The sequence below is a fragment of the Hippopotamus amphibius genome, chromosome 9 (genome assembly GCF_030028045.1).
Source record: "Hippopotamus amphibius kiboko isolate mHipAmp2 chromosome 9, mHipAmp2.hap2, whole genome shotgun sequence".
In the NCBI taxonomy this organism is placed as follows: domain Eukaryota; kingdom Metazoa; phylum Chordata; class Mammalia; order Artiodactyla; family Hippopotamidae; genus Hippopotamus; species Hippopotamus amphibius.
The window spans coordinates 117,237,386-117,258,100 of NC_080194.1; the positions used below are offsets into that span (position 1 = coordinate 117,237,386).

A 20,715-nucleotide genomic window follows, 5' to 3' on the forward strand; every position below is an offset into this window, starting at 1 on the left:
AGAAATAAAAAGAAATGAGATGTGCTTCTATTGGGTTGGCCGAAAAGTTCTTTCAGGTTTTCTGTAACATCTTAATGGAAAAACCCAAATGAACTTTTTGGCCAACCCAATAGTTTTATTTATTTATTTATTTATTTATTTATTTATTTATTTATATATAAAAGATTTTTTGATATGGACCATTTTTAAGTCTTTATTGAATTTGCTACAATATTGCTTCCGTTTTATGTTTTGGCTTTTTGGCCATGAGGCATGTGGGATCTTAGCTCCCGACCAGGGATCAAACCTGCACACCCTGCATTGGAAGGCGAAGTCCTAACCATTGGACCTCTAGGGCTGTCCCTCAATAGTTTTAAAATACTTACAGAATAGTCCAGAAGACGTAAACAGACAGTGGCAGCATAGTCTGATAAGAAACGTGACAAAGTACTGTGGGTTCAGAGAAGGAAAGATCCATTAACTGCTGCAAGAGTTAGGGACGTTTTCATGTAGGTGACATTTGACCTGTGTTTGTATCTGTGGAGCGTTTTACCAGGCAGAGGGAGCAGCATGTGCAAAAGCATGAAGATGTGAGCAAGGTGGGGTTCCCAGGCGAGGACAAGCTCAGTGAGACCCAAGGATAGCATGCAAAAGAGGCTTTTGGCTGTGTAATAGTATAGCACTCAATAAATATTGTTGGCTAGCTGGATGGCTAAAAGAATGAGTATTATATGTACATCAGGCACTCATACATGACCTCAGGGAATATAACTGCTTGGGAAAGTGTATTCCAAATTTTAGCTTAAAAATCAATCTTTGAAACATAGTCCTTGCTTGTACTGGGAAAGGCTAATTCTGAATCAAATATGAGTTTGTCTTAGGGATTTTGTTTCCTCATTAGTTACACAAAGAACAGTATATTTTCAGCCATGAAAGTACTAAAATGTAATGGCTCAGAAGTGAAAAGGAAATGATCAAATCCAACACTACTTCTATTCAGCCAGATGGTGTTAGTGCTTACCTTTTTTGCCATCTGGTTTAGAAGTTCATTTATTTCAGCCAGGCCAGTGGTCTCAAAGTGGAGGGAGTACACAAAACAGTTTATTTAGGGAAACAGGAAGAAAATATTAACATTTTTATTTAAATTACTTTTAATGCCCATTGTTTAGTTTCTATTTTTGTGTATACACATACACACACATGTATATACATACACCGTATAAATCACACACATGCTCTCACACATATATACATCCTACACACAAATAAAATGAGGTTATGTGCTCCCCTCTCTCCCCTTTCCATTTTTCCTGGCACATGTGATTAGAAAGGTTAGAGAGCACTGATTTAAATCATCAGTACAAAACGTTTTCAAAGGGATCGTAAAATATTTTAGAATTTGATCTGGGTTTTAAAAATAAGAATACGTCTCATTTTATACCAGTTTAAGAGAAACACTTTAATGAAATCAACAGAATAGATTGTAATTCATGTTTAATAATGAACATGTACTTGTAGGTACTTTAAGTAGGTTTTTTTTTTAACACAGAAGTAACTTGCAGAGAACACTCCATAACGTGTTTTCTTAGTGAGATGGTAATGAGTGCCATAAACATCCTTGCTGGACCCAGCCCCTTACCTAACTTTTCCCTCCTAAGCTGGTTAAAAATCAACATTGCAATGCATGATACAAAGTTAAGTACTCTTTATGATCCCAGCTGTGTATAAAAGTGTAGGTTTGTATAAGTGTGTGTGTGTACATAGGTGTATTTATGTGTGTGTGTAATACAATGACTTATTAAAAGAGAAAAAAAATCAGTATTGCAAAGGCGTTGTCAGGTGCAGTGCGTTGCCAAATGCTTCCCTGGTGCTGTTATTTGGCACAAGACTGACATCTAGAGTCAGTTGTGGCTTATTTGTTCTGAGGTTTCTCTGCTTGAACCTTCTGCTTTGGATTTTCTGTATTTTAGTTATTGTATTCTTCCTCTATTTTCTGTTCTCCTCTGGTCTCACTTTTTGTTGGTGGCATGACATAAGTTATTTTGCATACCTCAGAAAGATGTGCACTCTCCCATTGCTCCACTGCACGACTGGAGGAAGTAATTTTTGCTACAAAATACTTTTCAAGATGATTTTTTTCCAACTCAAATTTTGACCCTCTTCATCCTCCCTCCATTCCTCCTTCCCTGCCAGTTTAGTCTAACTGGCCCATCACTTCTATAAACCATAAAGACAGTTCTTCCACACAAGACAGAGGCACGTGGTGTGACTTCAGATCTTCTTCAGGGTAACAGTCATCATGTGGTGCACCTCGTATGTTGAATGAAACAAATACAGGATATATACTATAAATGGGAGTTTTTGAAGATGTCTGACTGCTTAGAATTCTCTTAGCAAATTAGGAAAGTATTTTTCAGTTGCATTTTGTTTGGTTTTAGTATTTTGGTAGCTTGGTAATAGTTTCCTTATATTCTGGGATCCTTCTTGTAGCCAGTTGACTTTTCCAGTTACTTTAAATTCTTTTTGTAAAAAACCCTGATGGGTGTATGTCCGTTAACACTTGCATAGCTTTTGGAGTTGGATTTTCAGTGACTTAATTGAAAATCAGAAGATTTCTATGGTCTTTCATAGTTAGAAAGTGCTCTTCTGTTTTCATAAGTGTTGTCTTTCTCCTGCTGCAATAGTAAATAACAAACCATATTTTAAGTTATGTAACCAATAACACCACACAACAAACAACATATAAACTACAGTGCCACCTTGCATTCTGGGTCCTAAGTACCCTTCCAGTAACCGTAAAGGTCCGGTTACCATTTTCCCTTTATTTGCAGTAAGATGTGGAAAGTGAAGAATAATGTTCTTGTTTGGATGCCATTGTCAAAGCCCTGGCTTAGAGCTTTAAAATTCTTACTTCCAGGCCTGTCTTCAGGCCATTTAACTTGGCCTCTGCTGAAAAATATGCCCTAGTATCAATAAGAAAAGAGTATGAACAGGTATCTATAACTATTCAGAATGGCATCTTAGGTCATTAGACCACTCCTTTATGTATTTGTATATACATTGGAGGATGAAGTGACTACTTAGACGATATTCTTCCCTGGATGAAAATCCTTTTTAGAAATTGGATTTTTAAAAACATACCTCGTATCGGAATTCTGTTTTATTTACCCTCATGGCTGCTGTTTAAGAGGAAAATATCTTTACTAGTATATAGGTTCATTATTTTGTATACATTTCAACTTAAACCTGAGCAGTTTGATCATCTATTGTGGAAATTATCTGCTCTGCTAGCTCTAAAACAATGACTTGTTTGTTTGAAAAACCTGTTTATATAGGACTTTAAAGAAACACTATCAGAATGTGTTGTAAATATAGATGTATTCTTCCTATCACTACAACTCCAAAGACTGAAGAAATACTCATTTTTAACTTTTATTAGCCGTATCGTTTCTAATGTGAACAAACAAGTTTTCTATATAATTTGATCCACAAATGTTTCCAACATCTACTTAATGCTTACTACTGCATGCAAGATAACAGTACAAAGTAGCTTCAGCACACAAAAGCATCCTTGTCTGTACTGAAAACATTGCTTGTATCCAGTGTGTTTCTGAAAGATTTCATGTCACTAAGATGCCGGCCTGGTGTCTGTTTAATAGACGTCCTTTGTTATGTATTTATCAAAACAGGTTCTATATAAAAATGCATTTTGTGAACGTCCTCTTTCAGACTGTTCTAAAGGAAAACAATTATTGACAGCTTGTTGGCAGCTTAGTTTTTTTAGTTAAACATGCTTTATATCTGTGTTACATCTTTTTGATATTTTACACTTACAGGTTGTTGGCTTGTTTCCACGTGTCTCCTATTATATAGCTCTTGAGCAATTTCTTGAAAAATACGCCGAGCGCTCTTTTTCTATAAATACAAATCAGAAAAACAATGTGTCCCTCTCAGGACGAAAAGCAATGATTATTGTACATCATCTGAGCCTTTTCTTCCCTTACTGCCGCCAGTCTCAGAAACTACCCCACCCAATAGATCTATACTACAGTTAACGCTTTTGTATTTTGAATATATTTAGTAGAATTTATGATTGAGAACTATCAATTTACTACATATTTTACCACTTGAGATTATCATTTTTCTCAACAATAGGAAACACTATCTATGGTTGAAAGTTGATTTGTGATAATGTTCTGAGTTTCTTAAATTATTTTGGATTTGTAATATTTATAACCACAATTCGAAAGATATTTTATAAGCATTGGTCTGTACCTTTTGTGAATCTTCTGTTTTTTTCTCTCGTAGAGTGTTATTTTTTGACTGTCAAGAAGAAAAGGAAAGTCTTATAAGACATTTTATGTACTCAAAACAATTGTGGCAGAGATCTCATACCATAATAAGGCTAAACTAACTTAATATTTAAATGATATGCAGGAAGAGTTAATTTTCATGTCATTTCTGAGATATTTATTAATGAAATAGCTCAAACAGGTATTGATTGTAGGATTTATAGTAATCCTGATATGACACATGCATCTTACCCCCTCTTGGAGCATGTGAATAACCAGAAGATAGTTTTTCTCAAAATCTTTAGGCCTTTTAAAGATATTTTAAGGCAGTTTCTAATCTCTTTTGTTAACCTTTTTTTTGCTCTTAAAGGCTGTTCTTAGCCTTTCATAACTTCCCACCAGCAGAAAGTAGCATGTGTATGATGGTTATAAAGAAGGGTCTCTTATTCCCATATTACTGGCTTTTAAAAAGAAAGCCTTGTAAACTGTGTACTCTGGTTAATAATTTCAGTGATGAAAAATTTTGCTTTCTTCTGCAGATCTCTTCTGCAGGTGGTATTTCCTGCAGATGCAAAGGAAGATGTTAATTAGGTGAGCGATTTCTGAGGCTCCCACCATGTGGAGAGATGGAAATTATTTCCTTATGACAATAATCAAGGCTATCGGGACATCTAATGCAAGAAATCTGACTTACTTTGGTGAGGATGATGAGGACCACGAGTGTACCAGCAATGTAGACAGAGAGCAGTACTGAGAGGGCTATCAGGAGACCCTGCAGCTTCCTGCTCAGAATCTTCGTGTCTTTGTTCATTACAGAGACAGAAAGAACCACAGTCACTATTGAAACATATTATTGCAAGTATATGCATCAAGTATAATGGAAACTACATGTTAGAGGTGAAATGTGAACTTACTTTATTTAGCTATTCATATAAAAATCTATTCAGGGTCTCTTGATTCAGAAAGTACTCAAGTATATGATATATGGGGGCAAGTCAAAAATTATCTGTGCTCCAGTTATATTAAAACTTATGTAAATTCTACTGCCAGAGTACAGATGAGTTTTGACTCACCCTCATAGTTAAAGCCAGTTTATTAGTTCTTTAATTGTATTATGCCCAATATGTCATTTCATTTTTAAAACTTAAAATTTTTAAAAATTCAATTAATAACTTATCATAATGCCAAGAATCACTTTTTATATAAAGTGTTGCTTACAGTTAGATAAACATTTCAAGACAGTTTGTTCAGGGATGTTTAAAGTTTCTTTTAGTAGATATGATGTACAAGTGTCACCAAGAGTCTGTTTATGGAGGTAGGATATTTTCCCACGTGTATTTATAACCTTGAACTGTTTAGTACACGTAGCTGAACAGTGCAGTTCTCTAAAGAACCTGAGAAGGCCGTACGTTGAGTTATTAGTGCTCACTGCGGGCTTAAAAGACAGACATTGTTATATGTGCCCCTTCTTTCTAATAAAGTTCTGGAAGTGGAATTATTAATCCATTTGCACTTTCTGAATTTCTCCCTCCCTGCAGGAAGTGTCCTGTGTTCTAGGTAGTGATGAAGTAACATACCATGTCTTCAAGTACCTGAGTATTTGAAGTACAAAATCCAATTAGATTTATAATTTTTATCTGAATAACTTGTACTTTTCAACTAAATATCCTATGGATGCTTATCCTTTGAATTTGATTTATACAGCATACATTTTTCTTGTGAAACTAACAAATCAACCATATCTATAAAACTTAAAACAAAAAGTTTTAAGTGTGAAATTAGGAGCTCTGTAGAAAAGGTAGGAAATTGCCATGTCTATGTTAGTGGTACTTTCATTCCTACTCCTGAAGAAGAATGTTTTTTCACATAAGCTCTTGCAGGTTTGAGACCTTCATCTCTTTACAGACCATTTTTCTTCTGGGTAAGATTTTTTATAGAAGACGGTTGCATACAGTGAGATACACAAATCTCCAGAACTGTCGTGTGTTTGTTTTACTATCTGTAGCTAACATTTGTTGAGCACTTGCTACAAGCCAGGCACCCTTAAAAGTGCTTTATGTGCATTAACGCACTTATAATTTACCTTACAGGTGAGAATAAACTAAGGTTAAATGACAGTGGAGTATCAAAAGTCAATTAGAACAGCAAAGCAGGGATTATAATACAGGAAGATTTGGGCTCCTCAAAGACCTGTTTTAAGACCAAAAGGCTGGTTAATTTGGGTTTACAATTTAATGATCTCAGTGCTTTTCATATCAGAGTTGCTTTAAACGGGAGACGTCTGAAAAAAAGCATGGAGTTACTGCCCTTCTCTTCCTTCCCCCAGAATCACGTGAAGCTTTTCCTCTGAAATTTATTAATTTCTTAATCTATAGGACTTAGCTAGGCTCAGTGTCCTCACTTGCATGAGGAAATTGTCATGGATTTTAGTAAATCTCAAGAAGCCAGAGCCACAGCGACCCTTTTCCTGTTCATTACCTATGCAGAAGGGGTAGGATCAGGGATCCCCCAGTGGCTTCACCTAAAATTTGTGTTTATTCTCCATAATGTATATTTTTTTTCTGGGCCTAATTTATTAATTGCTTATGCTTCTCCAGTGTTTTGTTCTACATGGTGCAATACCAGACCAGATCCTGACAAGGATTAATCATCGCATTTCAATTAGTGTAACATACAGAAAGGAGGACATAGTTGGTCAGCCTTTGCCAGTAAAGTCTGGACATGGAAAGAGAGTGTAGCACCTGACATAACCCTGACTCTGTGTATGCAGAGGCTGGGAAATGGGGTTGGAGTAGTTCTTTAATCCAAACTTCATGTTAGCTTGTGTGCAGGTCACCCTCTTCACTGGCTCGGGTATTAAGTTATGAAATGTATCTCATAATCTCTGCATATAAGTAATACGATGCACTGGAGGGGCCAAGCAGAATGCAGTGTACGGGAAGAAAGCCTTGACTGACCTCTGACCACCAGCATGGTCCCTCCTCCCGTTCGCCTAGCAGTCGATTCCTTTGAGCTGGCCACGGTTATTCCACAGATGTAGATTGCACTGTCATTGAAAGTCGGCCTGTTCACAGTAAGGGAAACTTGGTTTGGGGCCAGATTCGCAAGCGTAAATTTGTCTGTCTCACTTTGGCATCCATCCAAGCACAGGTTCTCAGACTGGTGAGCGCCATAGCGAAACCACAGGCTTTTTGGTTGCTCTGTGGGGCACTCCCTTGTGGAGAAGGAGCACTGCATGGTCACAGCGTTTTGAGTGTAGTCCACTTCGAGGTAAGGTGGTTGAACCACCGAGACGGCACATTTGCCCGCGGCAGCTGCAGGAGGAAGCAGATGAGCCTGTTTAGTGGGCCTCTCACCTCCCTTTGTCTGTGCTTCTGTTTTATTGACATCTTGGGGTGAAGAATCCGTTGAAAGCCATTGCTTTCTTTCTCTTACCTCACTCCCAGCACAGACAAGACTGTAAAAGTAGACTTTAGTGCCAATATTTTACAATAACTATAAATGGAGTATAACCTTTAAAAGTTGTGAATCACTGTATTGTGCACCTGTACCTTACAGAACGTTGTACATCAACTGCAATTAAAAAAAACTGAGAGTAAAAAAAAGCCAAAGTAGAGGCTGGTGTTCCTCACGTTTCCTAATGCTCCGAGTTTCCTGAGCTCAGCCTGCTGGTGTGCAGTGATGTCTGGTGCTCGAGGGCAGCCATAGAGAGACCCCAGGAGTCCGCATCATCGCGAATGGAGGTGACCGCAGCTCCAGAGTCGGAAGTTTGGGGTCCACGTGTACATTTGTGGTGTATTTACAGGTTTTCCTTTGATCTCCCTGTGCAGGTCGCTTACTCTCTCAGGGCCCGTTTCCTCATCGGTACCCCTGGCGTCACAGGAGCGCTATATTCAGTGGTAATAGGTGTCAGAGCCCCTCGTGCAAATGTCATGGCCAGGGATTGAGCATATGAGCAGTAGGGATTTTGGGGGGGGGCCTCGTGGGGGTTGTGAGTGCTAGGAATTCATAACAGTTTACAGTTGTCCTTTGTGAGTTTAGTTGTCCCAGTGGGACCCGTTATAAAAGGCAAGATATACACCTGGGAAGATGCGGCCCTGGCTTAGCTACAGTGTCTTTGATTACTGAGCAGAGGCCTAATGAGTTGGCCGTGCCACAGCCTCGCAAACTGGATTTCTTCCTGGCACCTGTGCATCGCTTTGTAGTCTCTTACAGGTTTCATCTGTTTGATGGCAGCATCGCTCATGAGCACACACTTGAGTTCTGATCCTGGCTCTGCCGGTTCCTCGCTCTCTGGTGTGTTTCCTCGTTAGCAAAATGGGGATAGTGTTGTGTACCTCACGAGGTTAGCGGGAAGTGTGTGAGGCCATTGATGCATAAGGAGGATTTGCTTACCTAAGTCTTAGTAAGTATTTAATAAAAGGTACCTATTTCTGCTGCCACCACTGTTCCTGTCCCCGCAGTGTTATATGCCCATTTTAGAGATAATTGTGGACGTCTCAGCAACGTGTTAGCAGGGCTGGAATTAGATACCCAGGCCAGTGCTCTCTCCACCATGCCATGCTGCTTCCGTGTCATAGAGGTTGGGTCCCTACTTTGGCCATCTGTCGAATCCCAGGCATGTGGAGCTGGAAAGCTGCTCAGGTGTCTATAAATGGGAACACGCGCCCTCAACCCTTTTGAGAGCAAGGGAGGCTTTATGTGAAATAGTATTGGTTGAGACAGATTGGAATTTCTGTATGTTTTTAGTCTGACTCTGCCTAGCTATATGTTTCCACGTGGTCTGATTTGTCTGACTTTGTCCTTTGCTACTATAAATGAAATTGAAAAGTAATCCAAGTGGTCTGATGTCACGGGCTTTTTGTCACTAAATGTTTTTCTTATAGGTCCTGACCCAGAACAGAATTAAAACTAGAATGGTGGTATTTGTGATGCCAATCTGTTCTCACCATGTTTCAGTTTTAGTATTTGTACAATTGGAGATGAGCTGGGAGCTTTTTAGCAACCTGATAAATGTAAACTAGATGAGAGGGTAAAGTCAGCTGGAGAAGACCAGCTTTCCTGCGTCTTCAACTGAGGGACTTAGCCTCAGTCCTAAGTCTGATAACTACAAGCACAGGTTTCCTACCCGACTCAGTCACCTTAGAAGCAGAGAAACACTTTTACAAGGCATAGTGATCATTCTGTATGGAAATAGGAAGTGGGCCTGCCAGAGCCACGAAGTCAACCAGCAGGATCCCAGTGTCAGGTCCTCTGCCAGATAGAGTTTTTGAAGGGGAAGCTGCCTTTTAACATTTTTCTTGGAGAACTAGTGCTCCTGGGTAAAGTAAATATTTGCAGCCTTGGAGTTTCGTATCTCGGCTCGTTTCCGGCTACTGCCTTGGTAGGGAGAGAACCAGTTGCAGTGGTTTCCTGTGAGAGTACAGACAGTGAGGACACTGCCGCTGCCTCCCCCGCGCCTGTGGAGCAACATCTTAGCGAAAAAGGGAAGTTTGGATAACATGTCACACCGTAGCCCACTCCTGTGAAAATTTCTCTTTAAGAACTCTCATATTCTGTAGGATTTTTTTTTTTTAAGCACAGTACCCTCTGAAAAGGTTGCAAGTTTATCTCCTTAGTGGAGGGAATAAAAAAAGATTACTATTTTTTGAAGACCAAGCTAGAAAATACATAGAAAATTAATTTTTGACACTTTATAAAAAAAGCCCTTACGGAAAATTTCGAATATGGGCAGAAATAGTCGGACAGTGTGGTGACTTCTCCACCGTCACCTGACTTCAACCCAGTCTTGTTTCAACTCTTCTCCCTACTTGTTCCTTCACTCCCGTGTTATTTTAGGGTAAATTCCAGACATTTTATCTGCACATCTTTCAGAATATATCTTTAAAAGATAAGAATCCTTCTTTAAAATACTACTTATTAAAATAAATTATAAAAGTAATATATACATATTAGGAGAAAAAAAGACTATTACTGAAAGTAGAAGCAAAAAATCACCCATAGTCCTTTCACTGCTCACCACCCAAATCACTGTTAACATTTTAATATATTTCTTTACAGATGAGAAAAAAATAATTTTAAGAGCTTTTGCTCCCTTTCTTGTCCTATGATCCAAACTTTGTGAGCAAATCTGAGATTATTAGATTTATTAGAACTGTGATGAGATTAGAACTTTGATGTAGGAAACTCATAGAGAAAAAACAGGTATAGGCATCCATATGTTATGAGATGATTATTCTTTAAGGAAGGAGCTATTGCAGGTTGTTTTTTTTTTTTAATAACAAGTACTTTAATTTATGGAATTTCAGCTTTCCTGAAACACTGTTCTTTAAAAATATTCAAGTATCGCTTAGTGCAGAGTGAGTTTGCCTGTTGATGACTACCATGTGATTTTAAGAATACTTCAGTCCTTTGTCTGGTGAGGTGCTCTTCTCTAAAGCAGCATAATAGCAAAGGAAATTTTCTGTGTTAATGTGAATTTTTTTCTCAGCTATTCTTTTATTACCTATTTCTCTGAGAAAAAAAGGAAATTTACCACCTTAGATAATTTCCATAATGTTATACATTTAAAAATTAATCTGTAGGGGCTTAAAATATAAATGAATTAGGCGAAAGTAGCAATTTAAATAAAAGGGAGGGGAAAAAAAAGCACCTTACCGATGTAAAGTAGAATCAGGTTGAGTTCCAGACCGAGAACGATCCTGCGTCTGTTCCCTGTCTCCATTTCTGTGTGTGTGTGAGGTGGTAGGAGTGAGTATTAGAAGAGAGTTGGCTTTTTTTTTTTTTTTAAGACAGGAAGAACCAAAGAGAGGAACTCTTATTAAGGAACCATAATTTGGGAACTTTTTGTTTGTAATCCAGTTTCACCATTTAAAGTTGAAAGTTTAGCCTAAAGCACACTTGTAAATGTTCCTGTGTTCACATTTTTCTTGGCTTTTACAAATCCTCAAAGGTATTAGATGTTTTGAGTGAGATTTTGATTTACATGTAGTGCATATCCCCAGGAAGTATTGTTTGACAGATAATTTGTCCTTTAAATTTCTACAGCAGTTCAGGGGCTGGTCTTGGGGCATCTAATTTGTGCTTAGTGCTGGGCCAGTAACTGCTTGAAGTTGAGGAGAAGCAGAAGGTCGTGTCCTCATGTAGAGACAAGGGAAAAATTATTGAACAGTACATAAGAGTACAGCAAAGAAATAAGTTGTGTGCCATTAACTAGGTGTGCCCCAGTTTTGTGCGACCCCTTTTATTGTGCGGTGAAACAAATGTGTGGAATCTCTGTCATCCCTAGCCCCTTGAGGGCTTCATCAGTCAGGTTCTTTGTAAGCAGCAGAAGATGACTTGGGTTGACTTAAGCAAAAGAAAATTTATTGAAAGGATTTGCGGGTAACTCAGCAAGTCACTGGGGGTGGGGGGTGGGGACCGGAGAATCGTGTATGGGGTCTATATACATGTGCAAGACACATGTCCCAAAACATGCTATAAAACTGATCCGAAGAGCACACTGCCGCTGCCAAGCACTAGATGCCGCAGCATGGACCAGAGCCCGTTGGTAGAACCGTTAGAGGCTGCCTCAGCCCAGCCTCTTGGTCTCACACCGCTGCTCTGCCTCCGCAGAGAACGAGCCTCACGTCCCCACTTATCTGGGTCACTAGCTTCTTATTCCAGTTCTCAGGAGAGTGTTTCTGAGCTTAGGTCATATGCCAGTGCCTTAGCTGCAAGAAAGGCAGGGAAAGCTGCTTCCCTAGGCTTTGCCTTCCACCAGGAAGAGGGGTCCTGGGCCACCAAAAAGAATGAAGTCTTTCCACTGTACCGTTTGTACTCTTGGCACCTGTTGGTTATATATTTTGTCATTTACAGAAAGTTACTCTCAATCTGAATTTAGTAACACTTTTAATATTACTTTGTGTTTTTTCCATCATCATAGCATCTAAAAGCACCCCCAAATTTATATATACTATTGTGTGTGTGTGTGTGTTTGTGTTTGTAGTCAGTGCTTGGTATGTGTGTGAACTTGAAGACCTTTTCTAGCCCCCCAGTACCTGGGCATCTGATGCGTATGGGTTTGGAAATGACTAACATAACATAGACTTCAGTCACTATTCCAAGAAGCGCTAGATTGATTCATCCATTCTAGTGTGTTAACCTCTCTCTGGTTCTGGGGCTTAAATTTATGAAATTGTTCTGAAAACTTAGAGAGTAGATTGACTTCCCTTGAAAAACACACTGAATGATCTTTTTTTTTTTATAAATTAAAACCCTTCATTAGTCTATTTTTATTTTCAGCCTCATAAACCTCTCTAGTTAATACATTGCATAATTTTTCTACACTTGTGGCATTTTCTTGCATTTATCCAAAACCCTCTTTCAAATTTTAAGTGTTACTCTCTGCTTCAGTATTCCAGTATTTAATGAGCAGTTTTCCAAACCTCTTAACCATTACATACCAGTCAGTCTGAGGGAGGGTGATACCCAAAACTGTCAAGAAAATAGAAGTGTGGGCTTTGGGGTCCAGTTAAACCAGAGATTACATTTCTGCCCCAGTGTTCATTAACCTTGCAAGCCGGGGCACGTTCTTCAGTCCTTATAAGTCTGTACTTCCTCTCTGTCCTACTGCTGGGTCACCTGGGAGAGATGATTCATGAAAGCACCCAGTGCTTGGCACATACCCAGGTCCTTACCAAATACTGTTCTTCCCCTCTTCCCTTTTGAAATAATTTGTTTGTTCAAGAATTTAACTTAATGTTTTTATTTGTTTTAGTAGGTGGCAAGTGGGATAAACCATCAGAAGTTTTGGAAATCAAGGGACAGAACTGGGAAGAACAAGTGAACAGTCTGCCTGAAGTTTTCAGAAAAGCTGGTTTTGTTATCGAAGCTTTCACCAGACTGCCGTACCTGTGTGAAGGCGACATGTATAATGACTACTATGTTCTAGATGACGCTGTCTTTGTTCTCAAACCAGTATAAACACGTGGAGGTCGAAGTCTTCAGAGTCCACCCCAAGAATGTATGTACACTCCAGAAGAGGGTCTGCGTTCCCAATTATGTGAAGGGAGGACCTTTGGGGACTGCCATTCTAAATATCATGTAGGAATTTTAAAAGCCAAAATACTAATTATTTCTTTGTAGTGTGTAAAAGGGATGTTTTTAAAAAAACAAAAACCCAACTCTTTGAGGATTTTTATCAACTCTTTACTCAGTAATGCCGGTCACACTCCAATTATGGAAGATATTTTTTATACTTAATTCCAGTAGGGAGTCATTCCCAGTCAAAGCAATAGTCATGACTTCACATGGAACCAATAAAGATGGATTGATTTTAATAAAATGAAGACTGACAATAAAGCTGGCCATCTAGTTGCAAATATTGGTTATAGGATATAGCCACTGATACTCTTTCATGTTTAGAAAGTCTATCATTATTCAAGAAGATGTTTTTAATCATGCTAATAAACTTTTTTGGAGATGACTTTGGCATCATGTTTGAGTTACTATAAGGCTACCCTAGCATCTTTTGTTGCTTTGGCTTCAGGGGTACCCAAATAGTAGCAGTATGTGAAAGATGCAGTCGACTTGAATATGTGGTAAAGGAAGGCTTTAGCTGGGGGTGGGGTGATCATTGCAAATTGTGGGGAACACAGGCAGTCCAGACCAACCCTCAAAAGAATAACCTCATTCAGATACGGTACTTCAGGGACCACCCTCACTCCGCAATTCGTGTTGTTTTTGGAAATGGAGAACACTGGGTTCTGACTTTGTGGTAGCTTGTGTCCTGCACTCAGAATTTTGTTTTTTCTGGACAATCTCAGGTTCTCAGAATTGAAACATTCAGTTTTGTCTACTGACAAAAATGCAACCTAAAAATGTTTTAATTCAGCTTCTTATGCTGTACTTGTATATACCTCTTTCCCAGAACTTGGCTCTTCTTGAAATCCTTAGCTGAATTTATAGTTTGCCAAGAGTATGGCCTGAAGAAACCATGTCAGACTCATGCATTCTAGAATCCACGAGTGCCTCCAACCATATATCCAGAAATGTTGCAACAAGGAGCTCATTAGCAAGATCAATAACCATTGTGAATGTTCCAAAGAGCAGAGCACTTAACCCAGAACCTAGAATCTCAGTAATAACAGGGATACCAATTTGAGATCGTGGCTATTAACAATATGTTATTCTCACAACTTTATTTCTTTTGTCAGCCAGGTGTTTCATTAAAGATTCTCATTTATATGCTCATAGAAGTCATCAGATCAACACATTTACTGCAACACCTGGCTATAAAGGAGAATTAAAGCCTTGAGAAGAATTCATTATTATTCATTGAGAACAGCATTCCCACATCCTCACACGAATATCTTCCGCTGTTATTGTGTAGTCATAATAAGAGTTGGGTTATGTGATTTATGCAAGTGTTATTGGTGCGTTCTAATGCTTTTTTCCAGGAATTCAAATAAGTGAAGTGCAAATACTTAGCACCTTAGATTGTAAAAATAGAGGAAATGAGTAAACTTAATGTAGTTCTTGTACAGTTGAGTTTTGCTTCTTTATAAACTGTCATCATCAGGGGTTGCTGTTTAGACTGCCGAACGAGAGTGCAGGAGTGATGGCTGTGCAAAGAGGCAGGTTGCTCCAAAGTGTTTCATAACTTTGAAATTGAAAGTTAATTTGATAGTCTGGGGAAAAACACCCCCCCCCCCCATTCTTTACCCCTCAAATCAGAGAAATCACATATATTTATTCATTTCAAAGATAAAAATACTTTCTCAAAATCTGAGGTTCTCTGAAAACCAGCTTCTCAAAAGTGTTTTTTTGGTGAAAATTTAAACCAACACATCTGCTCACATTTCATGCCTGGTCTTGAAAGTCTTGGTGGTGTGTCACCATTCCACTAGATGGCAGTGTTGCTTACTGAGTGTCAATGTTTTTTTTTCCCTAAATGGAATCATGTTTTTTCTTTTTTTTTTTCTCCCCAAAGTACAATAAACTGCCTTCTTGTCTGCACCATTCCTGTGTAAGTGCTTCATATCAAGTTAAGGTTGTACTAGAGAAATTAAGAAGAGCTCTATTTGTGGTCAAAGCAAGCTAACCAGCTGACCTTAAAGGTCACAGAGAAAGGAAATGCAAGCTGCACCTGTGAGTCAAAGCGCTTTGCACCTGCAGTTGTAAGCCCCTTGAGTGTTCAGACCACTGATTTCAGAGAAGGGAAGGGAAGAAGACACAATAGTCTTAGTCATTTCTCCCTTGTGCAGAGTTGTTAAGAGAGACAGTGTATTTTCTACCCTTCTCAATGTCACATCAGTTTTTACACAGTTGACCTTTTAACAGAAAGGAAGCTGGGCTGGGAAATAAAGTAAAACTTAGTTGTTTCAAGTCGTCTTTCTGAGTAAAGCTTTGTTTTCACTTAGTTCTGAGTATAGTATTTAAATAGACTCGTAATCAAGCAAGATGTTTTCATCAATTGCTTCTAGCTGCTTGGTTACTAATAAAAGCATTTCATGATCTTTTTTCTCTGAAAGCTACAGCACCTTCAACATGGGCTTCCAGTGGCTAAAGTGACCTACCACGTTTGTGAAGATGCCCAAGTACCCCACAAATAAGCTTATATCCAATGCACCTGTGTTGCAGCTGGAAGCCAGTGGACTGAGCCAGGGCTGTCCAGGCCAAGTTCTGCTGCCTAGGAGTCCCCTGAGCACAAAGCTGGGCTCATAATTGACTTGAAACAACCAGGATGCTCACTAAGTCACAACTTACCAAAGATACAGAATCATAAATTGGCAGAAGGACGTTCACACTGTATCCACGCTAAGATCTAAGTGAAAAAAATGCATCCAGGATCATTAAGGAAATATTACTGCAATATAAAATTCGACAGCCTGCCTTTTTGCAATTAGTGGATGATGAGACGAGAGCTAGGCAACAGTGAACAGCACAATAAAAACAGTTTCACGTTTACTGTGGCTATCTGCATATTCATATATTTTGCTGCTTGCCTTATCAATTCTAATATATTTGTATTGTCTGTCTTCTATGTAGTAGTTGATTCTAACTTTTTAGTTGTCATTTGCTTTTTAAAATTTTATTTTAAAGTAAACTTTTATTTTGGAATCATGTTAGATTTGGAGAAACCTTGCAAAGATAGTACAGACAGTTCCTGTATATCCTTAACACCCTAATGTTATCTTTCTTAGTAGCCATGATATGTTTGTCTAAACTAAGAAATTAACGTTGGTATACTACTACTTAAGTAAGCTACTGCCTACTGCAGTTTTGCCCATTAATGACCTTTTTTTTTTCTGTCTTAGGAGCCAGTTCAGCATACCATATTCCATTTAGTTGCTTACTTTTAAAATTGTTAGTGTTTACTGACACAGTACCGTTATTTATCTTTTTCTTCCAATTTTTTATTGTAAAATCACATGAAATTTACCATCTTAACCATCTTTAAGTGTTCAGGTCAGCGGTATTTTCGTACATTCATATTGTGCCACCATCACTACAGTCCATCTTTACTCTTCATTTTGCAAAACTGAAACTCTGTACCCATTAAACAGGAACTCCCCATTCCCTCTTCATCCCCAGCCCCTGGCAATCACTATTCTACTTTCTATGAATTTGACTGTTCTAGGTACTTCCTATAAGTAGAATCATACAATGTTTCTCTTTTTGTGACTGGCTTGTTTCACTTAGGGCAATGACCTCAAGGTTCATCCTTGTGTCAGAATTTCTTCCTTTTTTTTTTTTTTTTTTTAACTTTTTGGTCATGCTGTGTGGCGCGTGGGATCTTAGTTCCCTGACCAGGGATTTTATTGTAAAATCACATGACATTTACCATCTTAATCATTTTTAAGTGTTCAGTTAAAACCAAGTGGAAGCTTGGGAGTCTTAACTGCTGGACCACCAGGGAAGCCCCTCTTCCCTTTTTAAGGCTGAATAATATTCCATTATATGTATTTCGCTTATCCATTCATCTGTCAGTGGACAGCTGGGTTACCTCCACCTTTCTATTATTGAGAATAATAAAATGCTGCCATGAACCTGGGTGTACAAATAATCTGTTGAGTCGCTGTTTTCACTTCTTTTGGGTATATACCCAGAAGTCGAGTTGCTGGATCAGAGGGTAATTTATATGTTTAATTTTTTAAGGAATTGCCATATTGTTTTCTACAGTGGCTGCAGCATTTTACGTTCCCACCAACAGTGCACAAGGGTTCTAATTTCTCCACATCCTCCCTAACACTTGTTATTTTGTATTTTTCTTGATAGTAGCATTCAGTGGCTGTGAGGTGGTATCTAGTGGTTTTGATTTGCATTTCCATGATGATTTGTTTTTATAGTACAATTTGTATAGCATTGAGTTTCACTTACTAGTAACTTGTACTTTGTAGCTTGCTGTCTATATTGGTATCAATGAATATGGAATCAGTGTCCACTGATACCAAAGTACCTCTTTTTAGTTATGAAATTTCATACCTCTGGAGACTTAGGAGAATATTATTACGTAACTAGAATTTAAGATTTCCCTCTGGATTTGAGAGTCAATGTGCTGTATTCACATGAATTAAATACTAGTATATTTTTGATACAAGACCACTTAAAAATTACTTTCAATAAGTATAAAATGAAAAGATCCCCTCACTCCACCCCCAAATAAATGACCATGTGAAATTGGAATGTCTTACACACCTGCATTTCTTAAATTCTGGAAAATAATGAAGAACAGATAGAATGCCCAAATGCTGTTTTCTTAGGTCCCGTTCAGCGTCAACACAGAACATTGGTTTTAAATGCCTCTGAACTCTCAACACTTTTCAAATGGTAGAGTTGAGGTGTTTGAGAATACACTGAGAATAGTGGCAGTCCTTTTTATACTCAGCAGAACAAAAGGGTTTTCCCTGCACTTGATTTTGCCATCTTGTTTTTATTATTTATTATTTATAAGGTGGCTGGGACTGATTGTAAAGCCCTACTGGTTTTGGCATTATAAGTAGTATGTTGGTTATAGAAAAAGTAGAAGATACAGACAGGTGTAAAGAAGAAAATGCAAGTAGATTTTACCTGTACCATTATCTTAGAACACCACTATTAACATTTTGGTATATGCCCTTCTAGACTTTTTTACATGCACATATGTACTTACACTTACACATTTACAAATTAACATTAAAAAATCTGACAATGAAAAGATACTTTTATTCTTCCAAGATGAATCATGTGAAACTCAGATACCTATTTTTTTTTTTAATTTATTTTTATTACTTTTGGTTGTGTTGGGTCTTTGTTGCTTTGCATGGGCTTTCTCTAGTTGTGGTGAGTGGGGGCTAGTCTTCATTGTGGTGTACAGGCTTCTTATTGCGGTGGCTTCTCTTGGGGAGCACCGGCTCTAGGTGCGAGGGCTTCAGTAGTTGCAGCAGGCGGGTTCAGTAGTTGTGGCAAACAGGCTTAGTTGCTCTTCGGCATGTGGTATCTTCCAGGACCAGGGATCGAACCGTGTTCCCTGCATTGGCAGGCTGATTCTTAACCACTGCACCACCGGGGAAGTCTGACACCTATTTTCTAAAACAAAAATTGACAAAGAATGGAAGACATTTTCTATCATGTAGTGCTTGAGAGTAAGCTTCATGTTTAAAGGATTAAACCAGGAGCCTGGGGATAAAAGGATGTTTTTGAGCATGCTGATAAATATTATAACTATTTATAAATAATATAAATACTATATTAAAACCATAAGATGACCAACAGAGCAGCACAGTTGGCCATTTCTGAAGAGAATGTCTAATTTTGCCACTGACAAAATAATGTCAGTTAATTTTTTTTAATTTCAAGCATTGAGATGTGTTTCATTAAATGTAAAGGACTGAATAAGGAAATCTCTGGAGTTCACAATTATATCTTCATTAGAAAAGACAGTTATGCATAATTCTACCATGAAAACCCAACACTTCAATGTATTTCCTTTCTGTTTTAATACAAGTGCATATACATATATTACTTCATATTTGGCTTTTTTTGAATATAAAATTATTTGTGTTTCTATTGTACAGTCTTTGTTAATACCCATTTAAATAGCTGTATAACCGACGAAATTGATGTGGTATAGTTCATGCAACCATTTCCTTAGTGGTGAACACAAGTTGCATCTTTTCTGACTCTCGGTCCCCTCCCCACCCCCCGCCCATTTTTTGTACTTAAAGGTAATGCTGCTGCAGTAAATATTTTGGTGTACAAACTTTTACTTCTGAGGACTTTTTCCCCTTTATAGGAATTTGGTCACATTTACTGACAAAGGGGTCTGAATATCTTTACAGTCCTCCTTCTCCTTCCCCTCCCCCTTCTTCTCTCTTCTTTTAAAACCCTTTTTATTATGGAAAGTTCTAAGCACACGAAAAAGAAAATAGATAACAATAACCCCTGCTCAGGCTGCAGCAAGTACCAACATCTGACCAGTCTTGTTTCATCCAAATTCCTGCCACTCGTTGGTCCCCAATTATTTCCAAGCAAATCCCAGAAATAATTTTCCAGTTTCCAAAAATGTGTCTGCAAAAGATAAGGGCTCTTTAAAAAGAGCCGTATTGCAATTGTCACACCTAAAAAACCTAACCATTAAACATCCAGCGACTACACTGCTCCAATTGTCCTAGCATTTTTTTAAATAGTTTGTCGGAATTCAGATCCAAATAAAGTCCCTCCATCGCAATTGGTGGATGTGTTCGGAGAGCCCTTCAGCCTCCTTCCTCGCTGCTGTCTCGGAGAGGGGCGAGGGAGAGCGCGTTTTCGTCTGCGTCTTGCGCGCTTTGGGACCGTGACCCCCACGGCGCTCGGTGCCCGGGTTTCCTCTCCGGCCGCCGCAAGGAGGGGGGCGCGGCTCGCACCGCCCGCGCGCTGGACTCAGAGAAGCCGAGCCGGGCTCCGCAGGTGAGGCGCGGGCGGCCGGGGAGGACCGCGCGGGGCCGGGCGCAGGCACGCGGGCGGGCGCAGCTCAGGCGCTGGGGTCGCGCGTGGGCCAGGGGCTCGCCGCCGGGCCTGCCTAGGGAAGGGGCACAAGGTGTGCGTGGGGCGGCGGGTGACAGAGAAAAAGGAGCGGGGACAAAGGGCGGATGCATCTGCTTTAAGGGCTCGTGGGGCGGGGGCGGCCGGGGAGGGGAGGGGGCGGCCGGGGAGGGGAGGGGGGGAGATTTCCAAGAAAAGGATCCGAACCCACTTAGTAATAAGAACAGCAATGATGGCAGCAACAACTTTATCCCGACGGTATCAGTAGCAACAACAATAGCATCAGTAACAGTAACAGCTACTATTCATCGAGTGTTTTTGTTTTTTTTTTAAATTATTTGTTTGTTTGGTTGTGCCTGGTCTTGACTTGCACACATGGGCTCCCTAGTTGCGTCATGCATATGGGCTCTAGTTCCCTGACCAGGGATCAAACCCCGGATCAGTGCACTGGGAGCACAGA

At 39.2% G+C, this 20,715-nt stretch overlaps 2 protein-coding genes across 11 annotated transcripts in view; one reads left to right on the forward strand and one right to left on the reverse strand.

The window, feature by feature from the left end:
• METTL9 (methyltransferase 9, His-X-His N1(pi)-histidine) overlaps nucleotides 1–19,338 on the forward strand; it is a 50,439-nt gene extending 31,101 nt beyond the window's left edge. For 2 of the 10 annotated variants that reach the window (XM_057748368.1, XM_057748359.1), the window contains exon 5: nucleotides 13,030–13,737. In XM_057748368.1, coding sequence (XP_057604351.1) covers nucleotides 13,030–13,235 — 206 coding nt within the window. In that variant the 3' untranslated portion in view covers nucleotides 13,236–13,737. The other 8 variants (XR_009055415.1, XM_057748366.1, XM_057748367.1 and 5 more) reach the window with 8 other exon arrangements.
• On the reverse strand, nucleotides 1,484–10,995 carry IGSF6 (immunoglobulin superfamily member 6). Its single transcript, XM_057748369.1, has 6 exons — nucleotides 10,929–10,995; nucleotides 7,229–7,585; nucleotides 4,966–5,072; nucleotides 4,255–4,302; nucleotides 3,814–3,894; nucleotides 1,484–2,654 (listed from the first exon to the last, which is right to left on the reverse strand). The coding sequence occupies exons 1-6, from the start codon at nucleotides 10,993–10,995 to the stop codon at nucleotides 2,595–2,597; spliced, it is 720 nt and encodes a 239-aa protein (XP_057604352.1). The 3' UTR covers nucleotides 1,484–2,594.
• Nucleotides 19,339–20,715: the final 1,377 nt, after the last annotated feature.